At 35.2% G+C, this 22,570-nt stretch overlaps 3 protein-coding genes across 7 annotated transcripts; 2 read left to right on the plus strand and 1 right to left on the minus strand.

Moving 5' to 3' along the window:
- Nucleotides 1-48: 48 nt before the first annotated feature.
- On the minus strand, nt 49-12,083 carry LOC18050576 (DNA repair protein UVH3). 5 transcript variants are annotated; one of them, XM_024190459.1, is made up of 19 exons: nt 11,905-12,083; nt 11,536-11,786; nt 11,234-11,397; nt 11,038-11,152; nt 10,337-10,414; nt 10,089-10,213; nt 9,882-9,999; nt 9,438-9,515; nt 9,276-9,329; nt 8,038-8,222; nt 7,842-7,867; nt 6,013-7,715; nt 5,370-5,564; nt 4,054-4,139; nt 3,459-3,756; nt 2,953-3,089; nt 2,236-2,320; nt 1,443-1,976; nt 49-764 (listed from the first exon to the last, which is right to left on the minus strand). In XM_024190459.1, the coding sequence occupies exons 1-19, from the start codon at nt 11,990-11,992 to the stop codon at nt 111-113; spliced, it is 4,974 nt and encodes a 1,657-aa protein (XP_024046227.1). In that variant the 5' UTR covers nt 11,993-12,083; the 3' UTR covers nt 49-110. The 5 variants fall into 5 exon arrangements, with proteins under 5 accessions (XP_024046227.1, XP_024046228.1, XP_006446452.1 ...); XM_024190460.1 differs by having other exon boundaries at nt 6,013-7,247; nt 7,536-7,867; XM_006446389.2 differs by having other exon boundaries at nt 6,013-7,867.
- A 4,244-nt stretch (nt 12,084-16,327) lies between these two features.
- Nucleotides 16,328-17,944, plus strand: LOC18050577 (ubiquitin-conjugating enzyme E2-23 kDa). The gene is made up of 5 exons (XM_006446391.2): nt 16,328-16,409; nt 16,555-16,669; nt 16,930-16,982; nt 17,341-17,469; nt 17,663-17,944. The coding sequence occupies exons 1-5, from the start codon at nt 16,331-16,333 to the stop codon at nt 17,803-17,805; spliced, it is 519 nt and encodes a 172-aa protein (XP_006446454.1). The 5' UTR covers nt 16,328-16,330; the 3' UTR covers nt 17,806-17,944.
- A 682-nt stretch (nt 17,945-18,626) lies between these two features.
- Nucleotides 18,627-19,829, plus strand: LOC18050578 (probable inactive receptor kinase At2g26730). Its single transcript, XM_006446392.1, has 2 exons — nt 18,627-19,203; nt 19,297-19,829. Exons 1-2 carry the CDS (start codon nt 18,627-18,629, stop codon nt 19,827-19,829), a joined length of 1,110 nt encoding a protein of 369 aa, XP_006446455.1.
- Nucleotides 19,830-22,570: the final 2,741 nt, after the last annotated feature.

A 22,570-nucleotide genomic window follows, 5' to 3' on the forward strand; every position in this document is an offset into this window, starting at 1 on the left:
ATCTGATCATGCTTATAACATGTTCCTGGAATTTCAAGACGTACAAAATTGGGACAATCAAGACACGATCATTTACATTATTTCGAAAAATATGCAAAACATTGTATAGTTCAACTCCTTCGACGTTTTCTCCTCAAGAAAGTCATAGCAGTAAGAGATCCTCGGGAGGCTCTACCAGCATCGTTCCTAGCACTATCAGTACTGGTTGCATTTTGAACGACCGGATTCGGCTCTGTATCAAATGTGTCCGTCCTCCCCACATTTTCAAGTCCATTTGTTGCTTCTTTAGAGTTCGAACTGGTAGTCGAATCACCTAATCCAACATCACAGTGAACTCCATCTGAAGAATCAAAGCAAGTAGATGGACTCTCCCCAGTGACAACTGGGTCCTTAGCAGCAACTTGGTCCTCGCGTGTCTCACTTTCATCGTGACAAAACCCACCTCCCATTTTCATGTAATCTTTGGTGATTTCTGCCTCGAGAAAAGGATCATCACACGGGCTCACACTCGGCTGACCAATTTCCTGATCATCAATGCAGAATCCACCTCCTCTTTCAATATAGTCTTTATCAATTGAAGGGTCATCTGCCCTGTGCTGTTTCTTTCTGCTATAGTCAGCAGAAGCTTCGCCAGTTACACCATGAACCGAATCTTGCTTTGCTTCCTCTTCGTTAGAAGATTCTTTATTACTCAAAATCTTGCCAACATCAGCAATTTCTGGGTCATCGACATTGTAATCCACAGGCTTCCTGGAACGTGTTGACTGGGAAATACACATAGAAAAACAATACATTATGAATAAGATCTTTCGAAGCAAAAACCTCTCTCAGGTATACATGCATGATGCAGACCAGCATGTTCAATCTATGGAAGGCACAACAGAAACATATTTGCAAAGGTCAGGCCAACAACTCAACATGTCCCAGTGGGAAAGCTCAGGCACAAACTGTGCTGTCAGTCAATTCAGAAGCAATCTACTGGCCAAATCATACCACTTTCTAAATAGCATAATGCCCCTGTAGAATTTCATAAGAATGATATTTTTGTTAATTAACATTTATCATACACTCTGTTAGGCAGCTAAGTTCCTAAAATTAGAGCAAAATTTTGTATTCAACTCCCAAATGAAGAAGAGGGGCAGTCCATATCCTAGTAATAATTTACAAGGATTTAATATCAATTTCTCTTAGGATGTCATGTTTCATGTTTGACTAAACTCCTCATTCACAGGCAAAGCAAGAAAATTCAGGAACCACACTAACTCATAAGAATTAACGATCATACCAAGAACAGGGCAAACCATTGATAACCAAACCCACTACATTCTATTCAAAAGTTGAGGTAAACCATGTTGGAAAGCTAATAAATCAAGTGATCCATTGCTTATGTTCCTCATAATTCTACTAAAATATAATGGCAGGAACAGAATAGTTAAGCTTACCCTTCGCACTTCTTGCTGCCCTTCAAATTTCTCAGAATAATATTCTTGGGTATCATCACTACCAATATCATCACTGGAGCTGGTTTCAGATTGTTCAGCACAAAGCCTTCCTCTTCCCCTTCCTCGTCCAACTCTCTGACCTTTACCTCTTCTATTTCCACGAAATACATTATTGGCATTTCGTCCGCCACCGGCCGGTGTAAGTCTTTCTGGATTCTCCATCTCAGCCAAAACAAACTTCTCAAGTACCTTCCTTTTCCTAGATTGACTCTGAGATGATTTTTCCATATTGTTCTGAGCTCCAGACACACTTTCCTCCCCTTTCTTTGGAGCTTTTTGTGATCGATTACTGCCATTTTCAAGACCATTATTCTTCCTCTTATTTCTACTTTTGGAAACTTCTTGCCCAGCATCATCCATCAGCAGTAGAGATTGGTTTCCAGTTATTCCTTTAACAGCCTTCTTAATCCGCTTGCTACGAATTTTTGCAAATCTTTCATTGAAAGTGTAGAAAGCTTCGAGTCGCAGTTGAGTCTTTCACATAATAAAATGTTGTCAGCAATTGTACTTACAACAATAGGTTTTTGGGGGTTTTAAAAAAAAAAAAAAAAAAAAAAGGGTGGTGATGGCCAACAGAGAAAGATTGCTCAGCCAAAACTTTTAAGTCTTCAATATGTTTTTCATTTTTTCCCCCTGAAAGAAGTCTTCATTTAGCTTGCAGGTGGGCATTTGCATATGGTTCATGTGCAAGTGTGCATGTAAATGAGAAAGAGAGTGGTGCATAAGTTCTAACCTCACGTTTCTCATATTCCTTCAAAACAGGTACGAGCAACTCATTCGACTTGTCACCACCCCACCCAAATTTTTCCCAGCAAAATCTGTACAAAACCAGTGCACATAAGAAAAAGAAAGCTTTTTTTTTCAAATAATAAGATATGCAGATAAACAATGCCCACAGTGATTTCAAGTTATCATGACAGTGCAAGCAGAACAGATTATGTTGGTGCATATTGAAAAGTAAAGACAAATCACTTGGTCAAATACATAAACCATACGTGTCGGTAAGTCAATTCACGAGACCTGCAAACCTTTCATGATGTATATTATGCTAAATCATATTCTTGCATGAAAAATAAAAATTATAAAATAATTAGCACAGAATTCATAAAAGTGTATAACAGGTGCAGTGCTATATAAAGGGGAAATGACAAAGAAAAGGAAGATCAAGATACTTTCACAAATTGTGAATCAGACCAGACCTTTATAGTCCACATCATAAGATCAAATAAGTAGATAATAAGACACCAAGAACTAAATAAATCTAAAAATTAACAAGTATCACTATAAGTTCACACACATTATATGGCAGATGTATCAAAATTAACTATCGAGATCTTCAGTCGATGGTTTACTGGAAAGAAACATCTTTAACCCATCTGAAAAGGCATAGGAAACTGATGAACCCAGCCAAGTTTCACGAAAATCAAAAGCTAAATATAAGAGAACTTACTTGCGAAGAACAAAGAGGTCTGGCTTTCCCCACGAGAAAGATTCAGTAGACTTATCCACTTGTGGACAGAAATATGCTGAAATAACTGCTTCACTTGGAAAAGAGGAAGGTATGTGCCAGTTCTTGCTCACATTTCTCTATGAATTAGAATATATAAATGCTCAGAAACATATAGAAAGTGCATGCTAGAAGTTCAGAATTACTGCTAGGCCCTCAACTATAAGTTTAAATCATTAGGTCAAGTGATTACTGAACATGGTTCAAAGCCAGTTTGACAAAATGATCTCATATTTAAATCAATTATATTTAATCAATTGGTCTGGTGCTATGTTTGTAATAGTGTTGTGTTGGATCCATGTGTGTTGCACGTAAGAGGGTGCAAGAGGGCCTTACCTATGAGCTGAAGTGTTTAGGTAAAATGGTAGCTTAGCAATGCAAAATGATCAATGCCACAATACAAATAAAAAATGTTGAAGAAAAGAGTAAGGAATTAATTTATTTAGTACATGCTTATCCATGAAAATCTTCTTCATATTTTGGCTGTACTCAGCTGATTGCTTGTCCTCATCAAATTGGGAAATGCTTTCATCAAATTCAGAGACACCTTCCACAGAGTGTTTTGCGTAATTAACATCTTTGTCACCATCACTTGAACGTCTTTTCCTTGAACTTGCTCCTGTTTGTACATCAAACTTCCCTAGGATGGTTGGATCTGGTGACTCAATCCACTCCCGGAATTTAGAAAGGCCATCTTCCTCCGGGAATGCATTTACTACCTCAATGGCATTGACAATACCAATCCCACTGCATCAAAATACTCCCGTTGAAATCCAAAAAACTAATAAGCAAAGTCAGTTGAACTACCTACCATGCAAGATTAACATTTTAACTACCGCTACTGTAAATGGAGAACTGGTAGAATATTGTTTCCTGGTCTGTGATACAAAATGATTTTTTCTTTTTAATTTTAAAGGATAGTACAAAACAAATTTAAACAGGAAAAGAAATATAAAAAACTTCTATAAAATCCAAATTGCACAAGACTGCAGTGCAATAACATAAGTTCAAAATATGAACGCTAAAATTGTCACAGTTAATTACCTAATCCCTTCAGTATAATCACTCCCCAGAAGCAACGCCATGCGAATTAGCTTTTCCCTGGTCAGACCAAGGTCCTTTTCGATGTCCTGACCAAAAAATATGATATTAATATTTATAATGTATAAGCATAAATATAAGCAACTAATTAGCACACAGTAATACGCCACAGTATGAGTTAGCAAAAAAGAAAAACTGAAAATGGTAGGATAAGAATAACCCAAGGTATTAGAAAATCAATGTTTGTCTTGAGTACATGTGTAAATTAACAAAAACCATCAAATAAATTTAAAAGTGACTAGCAAAACACAATGAAAGATGAGAACAAGGAACAAACTCAGGTAGCTTGGTAGTGAATCAAACTCAGCAGTATGAAACAACAGCATTTTGAGCTTGATATTACATTGAAAAGGTCATGAGATAAGCATGCATCACTTATGAATTATAAAGATCAAAATGACCTCTGCTTGCAGCTGTTTTCATCTACTTAACTGATGGACGTGACAAAGTGAGTCAAGTTCGGTAAAGCCATTATCCACATGTCCTCAAGCTGTACAAGCTGGGTGTGCTAGTTTGTTACAGATGCAGTTATAAAGCTGGCTAACAAAACAGATTGGGATCATCACTGAGAAACAAATTGAGAAGGATAGAAGAGAGAGTGTGTTCTAGCTTGTTCTCTGTAAACTGTTGTAAAAGTTTTGCAAAGATTCTCCATTGTTTGTCAATAAAATCTCACCAGAAAGCTTCTCCCGTGGACGTAGGTTGTGTCATTCATGGTACAGTTGAACCACGTAAATCTCTCTTTGGCTGTGATTAATTCGTTTTTTGGTTTATGTTCATCAAACTTGTTTCTTGGATCTAGTTAATTGTTCTTGCTTTATGATTTGGTCATTTCAGGTTTCAATCATCAAGTTGAGCATCTTGTATTGATCTGTTCAAGATCCAGAGCAGTGTTTGGGGGTGATAAGCAGGTCAAATCACTACAGTTTTTATACTCACAGTGAGGCAAGTTTTCTCAAAAATAGAATTTCCACAAACAAGGAGATCCAATCCTGATAAATAAAAGTTCACAAGAGTAGAAATGGTGTAAAACGCCCAACATCTAATGTACTAAAAAGAATCCCAATGAATCATCCAGAGTATAAAAATAAATGAAACCAACACACACACACAGATTTCTTATAGAGCATCACAAAGATAATTGAAAAGAAATTAGAATACCATAAAAAAGAAGACCATTGATGCATAGCTAAAAATGAAAAAGCTTCTCCGGCAACAGAAAAGAGGGAGAACCACTTAGCGGCTTGCCAATTCCATACCTGCATGAAGTACGTCTCCACGTATTTGCGGTCATCGAATATATTCTTGTAAACACTTCGCGCCCCAAACAAGAAAACATCAGAATCATCAGTCACAACACCATCAACAAGGTTTGCAAGTTCCATATAAGCACATTGAGCTTCTGCCTCCATAGGTGCAATAATATAGGGTAAGCCAAACATTTGCAGCAGTTCCTATGGAAAACAAAACCACAATGTCTATCATTAGTCGAGATCTATGCTACAGACCTTTGTTATATCAGAATCAAGTTGTTTATCCATCAGGACCAAAAAAAAAAAAATCAAAATTCATATTACAAGTGACCAATAAAATATATTCTAAAACAGGTCAGTTTATAAAAAGGAAATATTCTATAGTTACTTGCAAATTTCTTCATCTAAAAGCTAATTTATTGATAACATAAAGCAACATAGTCAACCTCCCAAATCTATTAACATCAGAGCTTTATGTAAATTTATTATGCACAATACAAATTTTTAATAACAACATTAAGGGCGAAGAACATAGAGGGATCATAGAGTGAAATCTAGGACAAAGCCCAAAAGACCTACTCACATATGCTAATTATGGCACCCTAAACTATAGAAGACAACATAACATAACATGAAATTTAATGCACACCTGACACTCTGCAAACATCTCACTGCTCACAGATTCCGCATTACGTTCAAGCTTTTTCTGCTCATCTCCAAGATACATATATTCATGATCTAGAATCTGCATCTCCTCCTCCAAAATTTTCTCTGTGGCTTCAGCATGGACATTTTCAATTGCCTTAGTTGCAAATATTCCCGTATTTTGTTTGCTATCTTTTAAATATGTATCAGGAGTTCTTTCTTCAGCGGACTTTTGCTCAATATCAGTGTCGTAAATCGATGCATTCCCAGATGTTTTCACCAAGGGGATAGAAGTATCACTTGTCCCCACTGTACGACATGATGGTTCAGCTGTGAAATCATGTTTCATCTCAACTTCAATTTCATTTTTCTTATCACCAGGGAGAACAGATGTTTCAGCTTCACAATTATTTTTCTTATCTTCATCTAGAATGGCAATGGATGAGTCCTCAAATACAGCATCAACACTATGAGACCTATCATCAGAACACATTTTATCACGGGTAAGATGCTCATCACCCTTAGCAGAAGCACTCAGGCAACGCCCCTTAACTAATTGGACCTCTGTCAGTTCCATAGTAGTACCTGAGTCTTCACACGGTGCATCGCTACACAAAGACCTTCCATCATTTGCACCATCATTTGCGCCTTGCCTTGACTGTTCAAAGTAGGAATTGTCCTTTTCAAATGGTTTATTTATCAGCATCTCCTTTTCATCAGAATTACGCGGTTCATACAACTTCAACTCTCTGCCTAAAGAACCAATCACTTCTGAGTTATTTATTCCACCAACAGTATCCAGTTTTCCCAGACCATCAACATATTCACAAATTGATTCATGTTGCTGAGAGACACTTTCTCCCAAAAAATTTGGATCATCCATATTATTTTCTCTATCATATAACCAAGTACCATCACAAGCATTTTCTCCTAAATTTTCACATTTGTTATGTTCAGATAAAGCATAATTAGGTTTCTCAATGCATACATCCAAGAGACTTCTTCTGATTGCCTCCTGCAAGTTAGCCTCCTCTTCAATATTAGAAACTGTTTTCTCTGACTCAGCAGGAAATGACAAGGAACTTTTGGGAGCACAAGACGGTCCTTCTTCCCATTCCACTTCACTCTCATCGCTGATACCCCCCTCCTCAAGATTAAGAGGGGGATTAATTCCTGCATTGGCATCATCAGATAAGCTACTACCTTTTCTTTCAGTAGTTCCTTCCTCCCAATCACTATCTGAAACAGAAATAGAAGAATGTGCCCTTGGAGAATTAGGAAAGATTACAGGTTTTCCTGCAGCTAAATGAGCAAATATATCATCATCGTCATCACAGTTGTTTTCGCTATTGTCTTTAAATGACAATTCTAAAGAAATTCCACTTTTTAACGTAGACTGCTTATTTCTCTCTATCGAGCTTACAGATTCATTAGTATCATCAAGTGATGTTCCTATAAACTTGCTTTTCTCAGAAGGAACAGCATTCGACGTGCCAGTTTCGTTCAAAGTAAGCATAGACCCTGCACCTGTAATATTGTTTCCATTTGGTCTGTCTTGCTCAATCTCTTTCATCATTGCCAAATTCCTTTGCAAATCACGGGTCATACGAATCCCCATAGCTCTCACTTTACTGAGTCGCACACGCCCTCTCTCATCCAGGTATGTCTCAACATCATCAGCAAAACTCTTTCTAGACTCCCCTGGGCCTAATTTTGTGACAGAATTGGACTGATCAGTAGATGAAAAATTGGACTTATCAATAGATGCACCATTATTCACGGAATCTGAAACAGGGTGTTCAGATGGTATCTGTTGTTGCTCATCTTTTTTACCCTCTACTCTGGAAGATGTAAGCACTCTGAAACGTATGGAATGAAAGTCATCCATCAAAATGAAACTAACTCATATAAAAGGGGAAAGAACAGAAAATCTTTGAAAAAGACACAAAAGTGCATTAGATTTGGACCTAAAATAGGCATGGGACTTGCCTTACGCAATTTTCAAAACAGAAATTAAACCAATACTTACTGTTTGTCCCCAGTAAATGATGATGAAAAGATAAATTCTCTGTTGGCTTCAGATGCTATTCTTGAAGTCTGAACACCAGCTACCCCCCTCCCAGCAGCAGCTTTCTGCACTTCATCTATCTCCCGCCGGAAAGCAACAGTTTTAAGATAAGCCTGTATTTGTAGCTCAGAGAATTTCTCGGGGGCCTAGATGTACATGAAACAGAGAATGAGATGAACTACACATGGATCAAAGAGAATTATCAAATTATTTGTATAATATAGCTCTTAGTAAGGGAGAAGTACTTCTAGCGCCCTTACCTAACAACTTAAGCTTTTAGGTTAAGTGGTATCAGAGCTAATCTTAACCAAGAGGTCTAGTGATCAAATTCCCCACATGATTGCATTGGTCTTAATTATTTGAATTTTATTATTTTGGCCTTCTTTTAGTGATCAAATGCCCCCTGAAAAGCCTGTTAATAAATACCGTCTTGCAGATGAAGGGGCTTGTTAGAAAACTCGATACTATAGTTTGGGCCATTTCCATCACTGTAAGTTTTTAGCCAAGTGGTGACATAACAGTCGTAATATTGCTTGATTCCTTTTCTGTTTGTGATCATGTTGATTGTATCTATGTTCATATAATTCATATAGTTTGGATTTCAGATATAGATTTCCCAATTCAAATGTATCAAATATGTTTCCATAGCATGCTGATGTAATACAAAATCTGTACTTCTATCATGCTTTCGCCGCATTAGAGTACACTAGTGGACACTAGCAAAAATCATATCAGAACTACTCACCAAAAAAATTATGATCAAAATTATGACATAGGTCAGTTGTATTAATGTTCACCTATGTTCAAGTTTTAAGTAGATTGGTCCATCCTTTTCGATACTAGAATCCATCTTCACCTAGAAAATTCCATTACAAGGACTATCATGACTGCCATTTGTGCATCAGAAAAAGAATTTTATAGCAAAGTCCCACATGCCCCAACAAAGTAGTATAGACCTAGAGATTCCACTCATTTATCGTTATCAATTACAACTTTAATCAGTCAAGAATGCACTATATCAGTATCAACTACAATTGTCACTAATACAGAGATATCAGATATATTTTAATCAGTCAAGAATGCACAACCCACTATGACTGTTGCTAATACAGAGTCAGATATTGGAGCAATCATGCATTTGCAATTTTTCTGATATATTTAACATCAATGCAAATCAGAAATAGCACTTGAAAACAGACCTTCTTGACTTTTTGATATTTTTGTCTGTTTTCTGCCATCAATTGCTCTCTCATCTGCAGAAAAGGGCATTGACAACAACCATAAGAAAAAAAACCATAATACAGTGAAAGAAGTATACCTTAACTGATAAGAATCCATTATTAAATATATACAATGCTCACCTGAACAAGCAGATCGAGTTGCATTGATGGAGGCAGAGCAGCTAAAACGGCTGGATCAACATTACCAGTCATTGCAGGCTGCAAAATCCAATAAAACTATAGTTTAGTCCATAGGAAGACCAAGAAATCGACCAGATATCTACATCCTAGAGAGAGAGCTTTATGAGTCAAATAACACAGTCAAGTAAGCGATCTGATAAAGTTTAGACCAACTAAATTCCCACATAGTGCTTCAAAAAACTAAGAAAAGGAAACAAATAAAAAAGCATCCCAAAAATACTTAACTTCCCAATGAATTTCAGCTGGGCAAAATTATAAATTCATTTCTAAACCTTCCCGAATTTAACATTTGCGGGGGTGAAAAAATCAAGTCTACTCATTAAACCAGTCAAGTCTACAACACTACTATTCAAAATCCTAGATGCACGGTCAGTGCAAACCTACCAGTATCATCTCTTCATCTTCATCACCATCCTCTTCCTCCAAAGGAAGTGAAGCAGCTGATGCAGATGCATTGTTACTTAAACTTCCATCTTCTTCTGCCGCAATAGATGCTGCCAACCTAAACTAACTCATTAAAACAATTCAAAAATGCTACTGAAACCAGAAATATCAAATATCCTTATAACTTCTACTGCTAATGTAGCCTACATCTCATCAAGCATTTTGTGATCACGACTCTTTGATACCCCATCATGACTTTCTGGACTAATGCCCACCGTATCGGCTTGGCCCAAATCATCCGATAAAACGTTCTTGCCCTTTGCGTCATTGTTCTGCTCCTCAATAAAAAAGTTTTGAGTTGAAGCAATTATTAACCATTAGTAGAGAAATGATGAGCAGAAAAGATAAGACTAAATTCAGGTCTGTCAAGCACCATACTACATATACATACTCACCCGAACAAGAAGCTGATGCTGCATTGATGGAGGCAAAGCAGCAAAAACAGCTGGGTCAACATTTCCACCCATTGTTGGCTGCAAACCAAGATACAGTGGTCATGAAACACATACCCACAAGTCTAGAAAATCCTAAACAAGTGCTGATTTACAGATAAGCCTAATAACACCACAAGGCACATGGAAAGAATCTTTATTCTTAAATAAGATACTGGAGTAAGCCAATCTGAAATATTTTAGACTAATTCGCACTTCATCTTTAAGGTGTAATTAGAATAAAGAAATGGATAAATAAAGCATCTACATAATTCAAAAGGTAAATATCTGGTTACCCCTCGTGAAATGACAATCTTCAAAATACTCCCAAATTATTGTTAACCTCAACTTACACCCATTTTTGTTTAAAAGATAAAAGAAAAATTCTTTTAAACAAAAATGGGGGCACATTGATGAAAATTTTTTTTGTCTTCTTAACAAAAATGGAGGGTAATTTGAGGTTTACAATAGTTTGGGGGTATTTTAAAGATTGTCATTCCATGAGGGCAAAATTGACCCTAATTCTTCAGAGGTGAATGATCCAATGAACTTAATAGTCAGTTCACTCAATCTACATTTCCAACAACAAGGTCCCATAAAACAATTATAAAAGAAGTATCCACATAAATGCCAACAGTCATAGCTAGATTAAACTAACCACGTACCAACATTATCTCTTCATCTTCATCACCATCCTCCTCAAGGAGATTCGCAGTGGCAGATTTTGATGCACTCTTACTTGAACTCTCATTAGCCTCCGCTGCAATAGATGCTGCCAACCTAAACTAAATCATCAATCAAAAGTCAAACCACATAATTGAAAATAGAATCACAACTACAACAGTGAAAGCAGCAGCTTACATTTCATCTAGATTTTCCTTGTCATCACTTGCCGACACCCCATCAGTTCTTTCCGAACAATTTTCCATATCCGACAAAACCTTCTTTCCCTCAGGGTCTCTCTTCTGTATCTGCCTTTGGTTCTCAAGATCCAGCGCGAGTTCTTTCAACCTCATTGTCTTGAGCTGTTGGCAATAATCGAGTTATCAAACTGAATTCTACCCGATACTACTAAAATCAAGTACTGCAAATGAAATTTGATTTCACCAATTGCGTTTATCTACTTCCACCAATAAACGACTACAAGGCACAATGATGTTTACATGATTAATAAGCAGTTTCTCAGCTGTTTTGCGGATCTTAGCCTGGGCGTTCTCGCGCTGCCTGCGGCGGGCAATGACAGTGCGGCGCTTGAGTGCCGGAGTGCCACCGTCGAAGACAAACACTGGCTTTGTCTTTAGATACAATAACTTACAAATTCGACGAAAAAACCCTATCAAATGCGCGTTCCGCACCATCTCTCCCTTCTCGTCTCTCATCGCCTTCATAAATTGGATCATCCATATGCTCGCATCTAACCACGATTCCAACCATATTAAGTTAAATTAAATTGATTATGATTATTTATTAGTAATTACTAATATGCATGTCCAGAATGTTTATGAGCATAAGTGCTAGGTTTTGAGGCTAACCGATGGCAAGCTTTTTGCCGGAGAGAGTTTCAACGGACACGCGACGGCCAACGGGGGCGAGTAAGTCCCAGAGACCGTGGACTCCCATTTCTGTTGTTGGTTTGGTTCTGACCGACTTGTTCGTTGGAGACGATTTGTGTTTTTAACGCTGGTTGCCGCCAAGAGGGCTTCCGTGTATATATATGAGCACGCCGAATAAAACGACGTCGTACCTCAAAATATATATATATATATATATCATAGCCACATATGCGATGCAAAACTGGCATGCTTTCATTCGCGAAAACAGTACGAGACGTGGCGCAAATGGTGACAAAAAATAATTTAACACTATTTTTTAATTAACGCCATAATATTTTACGATTATTTTACCGTTATTGGGTTCAAATACCAATATCTTCTCAAAACCTTCTCGAACTCTTAATACGATCGCACCTTCATCTTACAACGCTCAACGAACCCCTTGTACTCAGGAGTAAGAAAATGTAAGACATGTTGAAAAAATAGCATGTATATATACTATTTTGAGGGCACATTTTGAGTGGACCCTATTTAACGAAAGTGGAAAATTTTATGAAGTTCGGATTCTACTCCGTTGATACTTCAAAACTATAATCTTATTTTCTCAAAATGGTGCTTGGGTGAATAAAAAATTATGTCTTAAAGTTCACCCTTGAAGTTAGAAATTTAAAAGGAAATGAGTCTTATCCCACATGGTAAAAAGAAGCCTAGAGATTAGTGTTTATATATAAACACTTAACCATGCATGAGTAAGAATTATAAGGATAGAGGTTCTCTCCACACGCGTGTGCGCAGGGGGGTGCAAATCCAAGACTAAATTAGTTGAACTCGTGTGCGCCCGCGCGTCCTGCGTATGCGAATGTCAGCCCAAAATCCTCTGGCCATGTTTGTTTGTGAAGTTGGCTGCGCGATGGCTGGACACTAAGGTGAAAGCCCGGGCTAGCTCTCTTGTTAAGAGGGGCATCAATTTCGGCTGAGTTCTTCAGCAAAGCTCTTGATATATAGTTCATTTGCATGTATTCAATCACATATTTTGGTCATCCTTTTAGATCATGTGATAACTTTTCTTTCTTGGTTGATTCGCTTGATGCGATCCCGAGAGGCATACGCACCCACTCTCTCTACTTAATTAACTTTCGTTGAGGGTAGGTGAAGGGTTAGTTTAGGTTGCATCAAGATAACTCATTAAAGCATATCCATTTGGAAGGGAATTAAATTGGGATCTTCAAGAAGTATATCTAATTTGAGGTGGTAAGTTTTAGTGGAGCTTGGGCAACAAAGTTAATGGAAACAAAGTTGTTGGTAGATCCAATGAGATTGATAATAAAGGAAGAAGTTTTTGAGATTTATTCAGTCATTAAATTTTTCTCATTTGAATATTTGATGCTCTACACCATATAAAATACAAGGCAATTGAGAAAAAGAAAATAATAAAAGTATAGCATACTATTTTTGGACTTGAATAAGTATTGAACTTTATACTATGATGTGTAGGTAATTGTTGGATTAAAAAAAAATCATAGGTAATTAAATCTTGAACTTACAATAATATAAACGCATGGTAAAAGATTATAAAAAATTGTAGTACGAGTCATCACCGCATGCAAACTCAACCTCAATATTTTCATTAGATATACACTACATACACTCATACAGTGAATGATAATTGAAATTAGATTCAATATCAAGCTTTACTTGTGCAAGATTAATCATAGCCTACATCGCTAACACTATGGAAAGACAACTGTACAAAATAAAGAGTGTGACACGTTATTAAAAGAATATCTCTAAGATTCATCATAGCATAAAAAGTTAGGTAATTTTTGTATTAGGTGGGAAATAAACGAATTATTTATATCGAATAAATTAGTATTGAAAACACTCATAGATGTTATAAAAAGCTTAGCATATTATTAGTTCAAGGGAATTGCACTAATCATTTTATTACAAACTCTTCTACTTTTTCATTCTTATAAACTTACTTTGGCCTTTTCTTTGTTTTCTCTTTCTTATTTTTCTTTCAAAACAGTAATATAATCACATTTAAGTTTCTTTCTTTACAAATCATTTCTTTTTCGCACATACCGCTGCATATGGAAAAATTTATTCTTAAAGTAAATGGTTTATCTAAAAAAAAAAAAAAAATCTTTCCATACATGATATTGGCATGCAATGTTACATATCACATGATTTTACATCTTAATTTTTCACCAACTTGATCACCATGACCTTTTTCATATACACTAACTGAAACGATATTTTTGTGAGTCCTAATTTGTTTCCTTTATGAAGATATGAAGATTGAAAATTTGACATGCACCATACACATTCATATGCAGTTTTATATTGTAAAATATCCTAACATAAATAATTGATAAATTTATATATATACATATACAGGGACTAAAATAGAGATATTAAGTGGTAATTGAACAAAATTACGTTTTCCCCATATTGGGTTCAGTCCAAATAATGATATTTGTTGTACTGCTTATGTTAAGTGTGTTTGAGATGTTGGAGAAAACTTTGTTTATCATTATCATGTGCAAAACAGACTTAACAAATTTGCGTCTAATAAAATTTAACTAAAATATGTTAAATTTGATTAAGGTTTTGATAATATTTTCAGTAGTTTTATATTTGACTTGTGTAGAAAATTGAATGAAAATATATGACATGTTAATAGTTGAAGTAAATATATAATTTGTTGTGGTTTTATGATTACCAGAACTAAGAAACTGGATACTTGATAATAGATCTAGCTTGATGACAGAAACCTAAAATTCAACAGCAAGAATAGACTGCTGCACACACGCGAATCTTTGAAGGAAAATCAGCACACTTTATTGATCGATACACACAATACAAGATCAATGGCTACAGAGAACTTGTAAAGCTAATCAACAAAACAAGAATCCAAGGGATTTAACAAGACATGAAAGAGTACAAGCCATCTAAATCGGATAGCTTGCAAATAAACCCAAAAACTATTTACACATTAACCCACACAACATAATTTGATCATAACACGAAGTCTTTTGTCTCTCCTAAATTTGAGTAATAATAGAGAGTAAGCAGTTGGTATTTAGTGGGTGATACGTTCATCCAAACCTTAATTATTTTTAAAAAAATATAATTTAATAAGCATAATTTGTTATGTTTTACGAAATACGTGCTTGAAAAATTTTTGGAAATTAAAATAACTAAAAAGTTAGTCATGTTATTTGCTTAATTATAATAAAAAATAATTATGATAAAGCAAGAGTACACAAGTAGAGTTGATAGGGCTTTAGTGGAGAGGAGCCAAACACGGATAGTTTACATTGACAGTTAGAAAACCGGTAACACATGCCACGTGTATGTATGTGCTGCTGAGCCTGAACTAGTCCCGTTTTTTGTTCCATGTTTTTGACCTGCTTCTTCATTCTGTCTGGTCCCCATTTTCTGCTTTTATTTACTTAAAAAGCTGCCAAAAATTCACTCCCGATGATCACCATTTGGGGGTTTGTATTCCTCTTCTTGATTTTGTTCAAAATTATTTTCCTCTCTATTACTTGTTGATATGCTTACTGCTGATTTGATTGCAACTGTATCTTTAAGCAAATTCGTAATGGATTTTGTTCTACTCATCATGTCTATCTAGCTCTTAACTTTTTAAGTAATGTTTTGTTTTCATTGTATGATTACTGATGTTCTCTTCATTATTTATTATTCCAGTGCCTTTGTTTTATGGTTATATTGGTATTTCGAAATAAGAAGAACTTGAACAAAGTGACTAATTGAAATGGTGCTAGCAATGTGTTGATCAAATGTAAACGTTTTGATATCTGTTAAAACCAGAACGTATAGTTAATAGTTTACTTCATTCTTTAGTTATTCAAAATTTTCTGGTACTGGCATCGTTTATTGTGTTGGACCAGGATTCCACGCTGCTAATTACCAAATCGACGGCTAGGACTTATCTAACATGAGTCCTGCATGGATCCAATTAAATCTTAACCATTAATTCAATGCTCAGCTAAGCATGAAATTTTTATGGGTTTGTGTCATGTACATATGGCACGTTATGGATTTCAACATTGTTGTGTACTTAAAGCAGTTTCATTTACAATGTGCTTAAAGCAGTTTCATTTTTTTTTTAATTAGAGAATAAAAAACAGTTGAAAAATCTGAAGAATTCAATCACGTAAAGGATGTCTTCCCCATGCAAAAGAAGAGAAATGGATGTCATGAAATTGTAAGTGTAGTCTAAATTGTTCATTTTTTTTTCACCTTATTGTTTGTTACAATTCCTTTTGCAGTTCATTTTCTAGTGAAATTCTAACTTATCGAAGTTATGTTTACGGATGTTGATCATCGTATTGGTGACTGGTGTTTCCTCTCTTTTGTGTTCTTACTAAATAGGATGATGAGTGACTATTCTGTCGAGCCAATTAACGATGGGATTAGTGAACTCAAAGTCGAATTCCATGGTCCGAAAGACAGTAATTTTCCTGCCTCTCTCTGCCACTGCTCTTTTGTTCAGATAGAGACTTGAACTACAGACACTCAGCTGGAAAATATGGCTTCTCAATATCTCTTGACCCTATGATAACTTTAGTTTTGTTTATTGCATCTCAATGGTCACAGGTCTATATGAAGGCGGTATCTGGAAAATCCGAGTAGAGCTGCCGGATGCTTACCCTTACAAGTCTCCTTCCATTGGGTTTGTTAATAAAATTTTTCATCCCAATGTTGACGAGCTGTAAGCTGTTTTTCACTTTGGAACCCAACTATTCATATCAGTTACAAATTTTAGGCCAACTCTATTGAGATTGACTGTTGTATGGAACATTTTGTTAGGAAAGGCATAAGAATTTTGTGCATTACATATTATATACTATATAGTTTTAGTGTTACATTGAAGAAAGCATTGGCAAGTTGTGTGTTTTCTACATTGAATTCTGTTGAAATTTCGTGTTACCTTGAGTTTTTCAGCTCACAGGTCTTTTATGTGATTTGCAGGTCGGGTTCTGTATGCTTGGATGTAATCAACCAAACATGGAGTCCAATGTTTGGTAATATCAAAATTCTCTTCTGATAAAAAAATAAAAAATAAAAATAATAGTTTCTGCAATGTGCACAAATGAACAAAGATTTGATAATCATCCAGCTTGGATTTTGCGAAAGAAATCCGATGCGGCCCTTTCACCTACTAGAAGCCATATTTCTGAATGAATGTATGAATATCAATTCCTGAATTAAGCAACTTGGTCCTATTTCATGTGACGGAACTACAAGAATTATACATACGGGATGCTTTGCTTCTGACATTTGTAATTGTGTGATCTTAAGCTTTTATTTTTGGGATTTTACTTTTCCTTCGCCTTAAAATTCAACCCTCAAGTATCTTATTGCAGCCTCTCTCGGCTGCAGATCTTTTGAATATATTTGAGGTTTTCCTTCCACAGCTGTTGCTTTATCCTAATCCTTCAGACCCATTAAATGGTGACGCGGCATCTCTGATGATGAAGGATAGGAAGCAGTACGAACAGAGGGTGAAAGGTGAGATCCTTTTTCATTTACTTTTTCATTAAAATAATTTCCCTTGGAGAAATATTCGCCAGTTATCCAATCTTGAGTTCAATTTACTTGATATTGGAATAAACGGGCTAGTCTTGCGAGTAAGCTGACTAAAAACAATGTCACTGAATGGGCGTTTCTTACTTGTTTTGTCGATTTGTTGTGACAACGACAGAGTACTGTGAACGTTACGCGAAGAAGGAGAATATCTCCAGCATAAACTCAGAAGAAACTGATGAGGACATCAGCAATGAGGACATAAGTGATGGACAAAGCACGTCAAGTGATGACAACATTGCCGGAGTTGCTGATCCATAAGCAGCTAATTTAACCTTCAGCACTATACTTTATAATCAATTAATTAGAAAAATTATATGTTCAGATGCAATTGTTATCTAACGGAGTAGTAGTTTGACTGGATATATAGATAACACCATGCGTTTGTACCAAATTTGCAGGCACATCAAATGTAAAGATAAACAGAAATGAACTAGAAATATTGAATCAGTTTCCTCTTTTGCTGTTCTCAACTCATTGTGTTGGAAAGGGGATTCTGAAAACCAATAATGCACCAATTGGCAATTGATCAATCGTTAATCATTTCCTGGAAATCTTTCTCTGCAGGCATATATTGTCGAATTCTTCGACTTTTTCAAAAGCAATCATCACACAAACCAACTGTGCAGTCACTTCAATGTGCTTTTGTAATCAGCTTGACAACTTTAAATTCTTGTTGTCTATTGCTTCGACAGTGACCTGTCGTAATGCATTGCAAATATTACAATCAACTAGATTCCAATCGAGTATCTTTAGAATTCTCAGATTCCTGACAAAGTATTTTTATATTTATTAACCCTTTGAAGCTGCCGGCGTCTGAAAAACTATTAGTCCTGAGCCAATTAAATGGAAGAAGCAATGTAAAAGATAAGATACAAAGACATTGTAGAATCAGTCAATGAGCAAAGTGCTTATCTTAAAAAATTCCAGCCATCAGTAGAGCATAGAGATTTTCTCCATGTTCCACAATATCAATAAATTGAAAAGCCATATATTAGTTTACAACTCCTGGTTGTGTGTCTCCAAAGCTGTGCAGTAGACCTTTTTTTCTTTTTGAATCAAAGCTCAGATTGCGCCGCAGAATGGATGCGCATATTCTTATGTACTCGGGATATGCTGCAGTAGGACTTATTATTGTAATTTTTGTGATCATTTTCCGGCTACATAAACTAAAGAAGCAAGGCGAGAATGTCGAAGCAGGGAAAGCAAACAAGGTAGCGTCATTTGATGATAACGATACGCGTAGTATCATCACAAAATCTGATCAGTACGTAGCAGGTGAGAGCAAATCAGGATTCTTCCTCACTTCATCAGCTGAACAAAGTGCTAATTTTGCATCAACCTCACTGTTAGTTCTCACAAGTCCTGTAGTGAACGGATTGAAATTCGATGACATGCTCAAGGCACCTGCTGAGTTGCTTGGGAGAGGAAGGCAGAGTACCCTCTACAAAATTGTGTTGGAAAATGGTGTCCTGTTGGTTGTTAAAAGGATTAAAGATTGGGAAATTTCAACCGATGACTTTAAGCTGAGGATGCAGAGACTAAACCAAGTGAAGCATCAAAATGTACTGCCAGCTGTTGCCTTCTATTGCTCCAAACAAGAGAAGCTATTGGTCTATGAGTACTTACAAAATGGAAGTCTCTTCAGGCTTCTCCATGGTATGCTAGCAACTAGTAACTTCATTTTTTTTTCTTTGTCATTTTTGGGTTAGAGATGTTGTAAATTGCTGTAAATTTTAATTTGTATTTCAGGAGCTCAGATGGGGCAAGCATTTGATTGGGTCAGCAGACTAAGCATTGCAGCTACAATTGCTGAGACATTAGCATTCATGCATCAGGAATTTCGCAGTGACGGGATAGCTCATGGTAACTTGAAATCATCAAACATCTTGCTGAACAAAAACCTGGAGCCTTGCATTAGTGAATACGGACTTGTGCCGTTGGACAATCAAGGCTTCAAAGCAGACGTTTACGGATTCGGCGTGATACTATTGGAGCTGCTAACTGGGAAGCTGGTAAAGAATGAGGGGGTTGACTTGGCAACATGGGTTCACTCAGTTGTCAGTGAAGAATGGACCGGAGAAGTTTTTGACAAGTTGCTAATATCAGGAGGCGCAAGTGAAGAGAGGCTTGTGAACTTGCTGCAGGTTGCTCTAAAATGTGTGAACAAGTCTCCTGAGGCCAGGCCTAGCATGAAGCAAGTTGCTGTCATGATCGTTACTTTAAAAGAGGAAGAAGAAAGATCAATTTGTACTTCGGTTTCTGTATTTTCTGAAAATTTTTAAGTCTAGGTGGAGGACAAATTGCTTCCGTCTCATTTGAATTAGTTAAAGTTTCAAAGAAATTTTATAATAATGTACACTATAACAAAGTTAGTCAATGTACGTTGTCAATGCATTGGACTTTAGGAACAGTAATAAAGGTTTGACAAAACGCAAAATAAAGCAGGCCCAAAAACATTATGTTTGTTTTATTTTTGAAAACAATTTTATCTGGGACTTTGTGTCTAACCTTCTATTTCAGGTTTAAACATTTTTTAAACACCCACAAGGAAAAAAAAAACAATTAATGTTATAATTGGTTACTTGTGTTTCACTTAAAAAGGAAAATCCCTCAAATCCTCAATATTTGAGGCAGGGCTTGAGAGTTTGAAAGTTTCTACAGGAGCAAGCTTCTATACATTTAAGTTTGAAGGAGGACCTCTATTCAACTTGCTATGTGCTAGAATTCCTAGGTTACAATAGGTGTTCATATTCCAATCCGATTCGCTCAACCCATCTGATCCATATAAATCTAATCCATAAAAATTCGATATGTGGATTGGTGGATTGGATTAGATTGAAAATTTGATAATCCGCAATCGGTGAATTAGATATGGATCTACTTTTGTAAATCCGTAAAATTCGTGAATTCGCAAAAAAAATAAAAAGTATTTATTTAATTAAAAAATAAAACTTGTAAATATGGTATTAGTACTTACTAGTAAATAAATAAGTTAAAATATAGTTATACTAACATTATATTGTATCTTATCCGATAATAATATAAAATAAAAAATAACTAAATAAACAAATATAACTTTTTAAATAGTTAATTTTTATGTACTGATCTAAACGAATAAAATTTTTTTCGTTTTGATGTGTTATATTTTGAAAGTTTAAATGTATTTTCTAACTTTATTTAAACAATTAATTTATTTAAATCTTATTTAATTTAAATTTAATTGGTAGTAAAATTACTTTTATATTAAATTTTTTTATTTAGTTAGTTCATGGATTGGATAGAATTAAAAACTTTTAGTCCACAAACTAATCCGCAAAATGGTGGATTAGATATGGATTGGGTCAAATCCGCATCTGATCCGCAGATATATGAATTAGATTTGGATTGAATTTTACCAATTTGTGGATTGGATTGGATTGGATTGAAAATTTATAATCTGCAAAATCGTGGATCGGATATGGATTGATGTCCAATCCGTAAAATTCGATACAAGAACACCCTTCGGTTACATAGCTTTAATTTGCTTATTACAAATACACATCAAAGTTGAAACTTTTTTTTTTCCTCCAAATTTAATTTTAGTACATTTCTCTAATCTTGGAATCCGATGCTTAAAGTTGTGCTCATCACTAGTCACTACTATGCTGATCAAGGCTAGTCTCAACATATTTAAAGTTATCATTTTTACTTTGCGTTCATCGCCAATATGTTGCTAAACGTTAGTCCTAACAAATCTTAAATATTTTTTATTTTGTAAATATCCATTTGTAATAATAAAAAAGTTGGATTTAATTTATATTTCAATTGATAAGACATAAAGTATATAAAAGGGGAAAAAAAACATAATTAGATAAGTTAAAGTAATCACTACTACATTTACATCTCAACTTATTTTTACGCATGATATTTTAAATTTTAAAAATGTAGAGCAAAGCTCTTTGAATAAACAAATCATTAAAAAGGAAAAATTAACATGTAAAATTTTCATAGTCAATGAATATAAAATACACAAAATATTGTCTTTTTTTAACTTTTTACGTATGAAATTTTAATTTCAATCTCACACCAAATGGAAACGTCCACGTCTTAATTAGACTTTCTAATGAACCGATAACCATGAGAAGAGGTGCTAGATATGGTGGAATAGTGAACAAAATCATTAATTTTTAAGGCAAATTTGGTGGTGTACAAGTGGTCAAACCAAAAATTGATTAATCGAAAGACTTTCTTCAGACTTTAGGAGATTGAAATTACACATTCACACTAGAACCAAAAATTCAATGCACGAGCATATATCAATCAGACAACCTAAAAGTCAGCATTTAATCAAGTAATAATGTTAATAATTACTAACCACATTATTGTTATTGTGATTATTATTTTCCAGTCTCTTCTTTACAACCCTTTTCTAATAGTGGAAATATTTAGACGATTAAGACAATGCCAGCAACGGTTGGGCTGAATTAAATAAAGTAATTGATTAGCCTTGGAACCGTAATTTTGATTTTCTTCTTTTATCTTTATATGTGCGTATGCTCACTGATTAAATAAACTCAAACAAGAAAAAATAAATAAATCTAATACATGATAAATAGATGAATCTCTTGCATATTTTTATAATTGAGATATATTTTCCTCTTTTTTTTTAATTTATTATTTTGTTTATGGGTCACACGGCATATTTACATGTATGAACATTGTTACATGGTTAGTGGTTGCAATTTATTTATTATTTGGTCAGATAACTTTATCTTAATTATGTGCGGGTGAAAAATATAAGACATGAATGAATCGGCCATCAGATCATCCATAATGTTCCAACTCAATCTAAATTATGAATAATTACGGTTTTTTTTTGTTGCATTTTTATAAGGAAAAAAGAGGAGGATAATAATTAATAAGGGGAAAATATTAGGAATAGATGTATTATTTATCCTCTCAAAATTAATTTTTAATGGCTATTCATCAAGCTTTGTGTGTCAATTCACTACAAGACTCATAATCAAATGGGAACCTACCAAAA

Source organism: Citrus clementina, unplaced genomic scaffold, assembly GCF_000493195.1.
Source record: "Citrus clementina cultivar Clemenules unplaced genomic scaffold, Citrus_clementina_v1.0 scaffold_2, whole genome shotgun sequence".
NCBI classification, from domain to species: Eukaryota; Viridiplantae; Streptophyta; class Magnoliopsida; order Sapindales; family Rutaceae; genus Citrus; species Citrus x clementina.

Bases quoted from the DNA above. Each gene is read 5' to 3' on its own strand.
- LOC18050576 (XM_006446389.2), bottom strand. From the start codon at position 11,992: ATGGGAGTCCACGGTCTCTGGGACTTACTCGCCCCCGTTGGCCGTCGC. The intron at 10,415-11,037 runs GTACGTGGTTAG...CTTGGTTTGCAG, and splicing joins AAGATGAAGAGATAATGTTG to CCAACAATGGGTGGAAATGT. The intron at 10,000-10,088 runs GTAGGCTACATT...GAGTTAGTTTAG, and splicing joins CACAAAATGCTTGATGAGAT to GTTGGCAGCATCTATTGCGG.
- LOC18050577 (XM_006446391.2), top strand. From the start codon at position 16,331: ATGATGAGTGACTATTCTGTCGAGCCAATTAACGATGGGATTAGTGAA. The intron at 16,983-17,340 runs GTAATATCAAAA...TCTCGGCTGCAG, and splicing joins AACATGGAGTCCAATGTTTG to ATCTTTTGAATATATTTGAG. The intron at 17,470-17,662 runs GTGAGATCCTTT...TGACAACGACAG, and splicing joins GTACGAACAGAGGGTGAAAG to AGTACTGTGAACGTTACGCG.
- LOC18050578 (XM_006446392.1), top strand. From the start codon at position 18,627: ATGGATGCGCATATTCTTATGTACTCGGGATATGCTGCAGTAGGACTT. The intron at 19,204-19,296 runs GTATGCTAGCAA...TTTGTATTTCAG, and splicing joins TCTCTTCAGGCTTCTCCATG to GAGCTCAGATGGGGCAAGCA.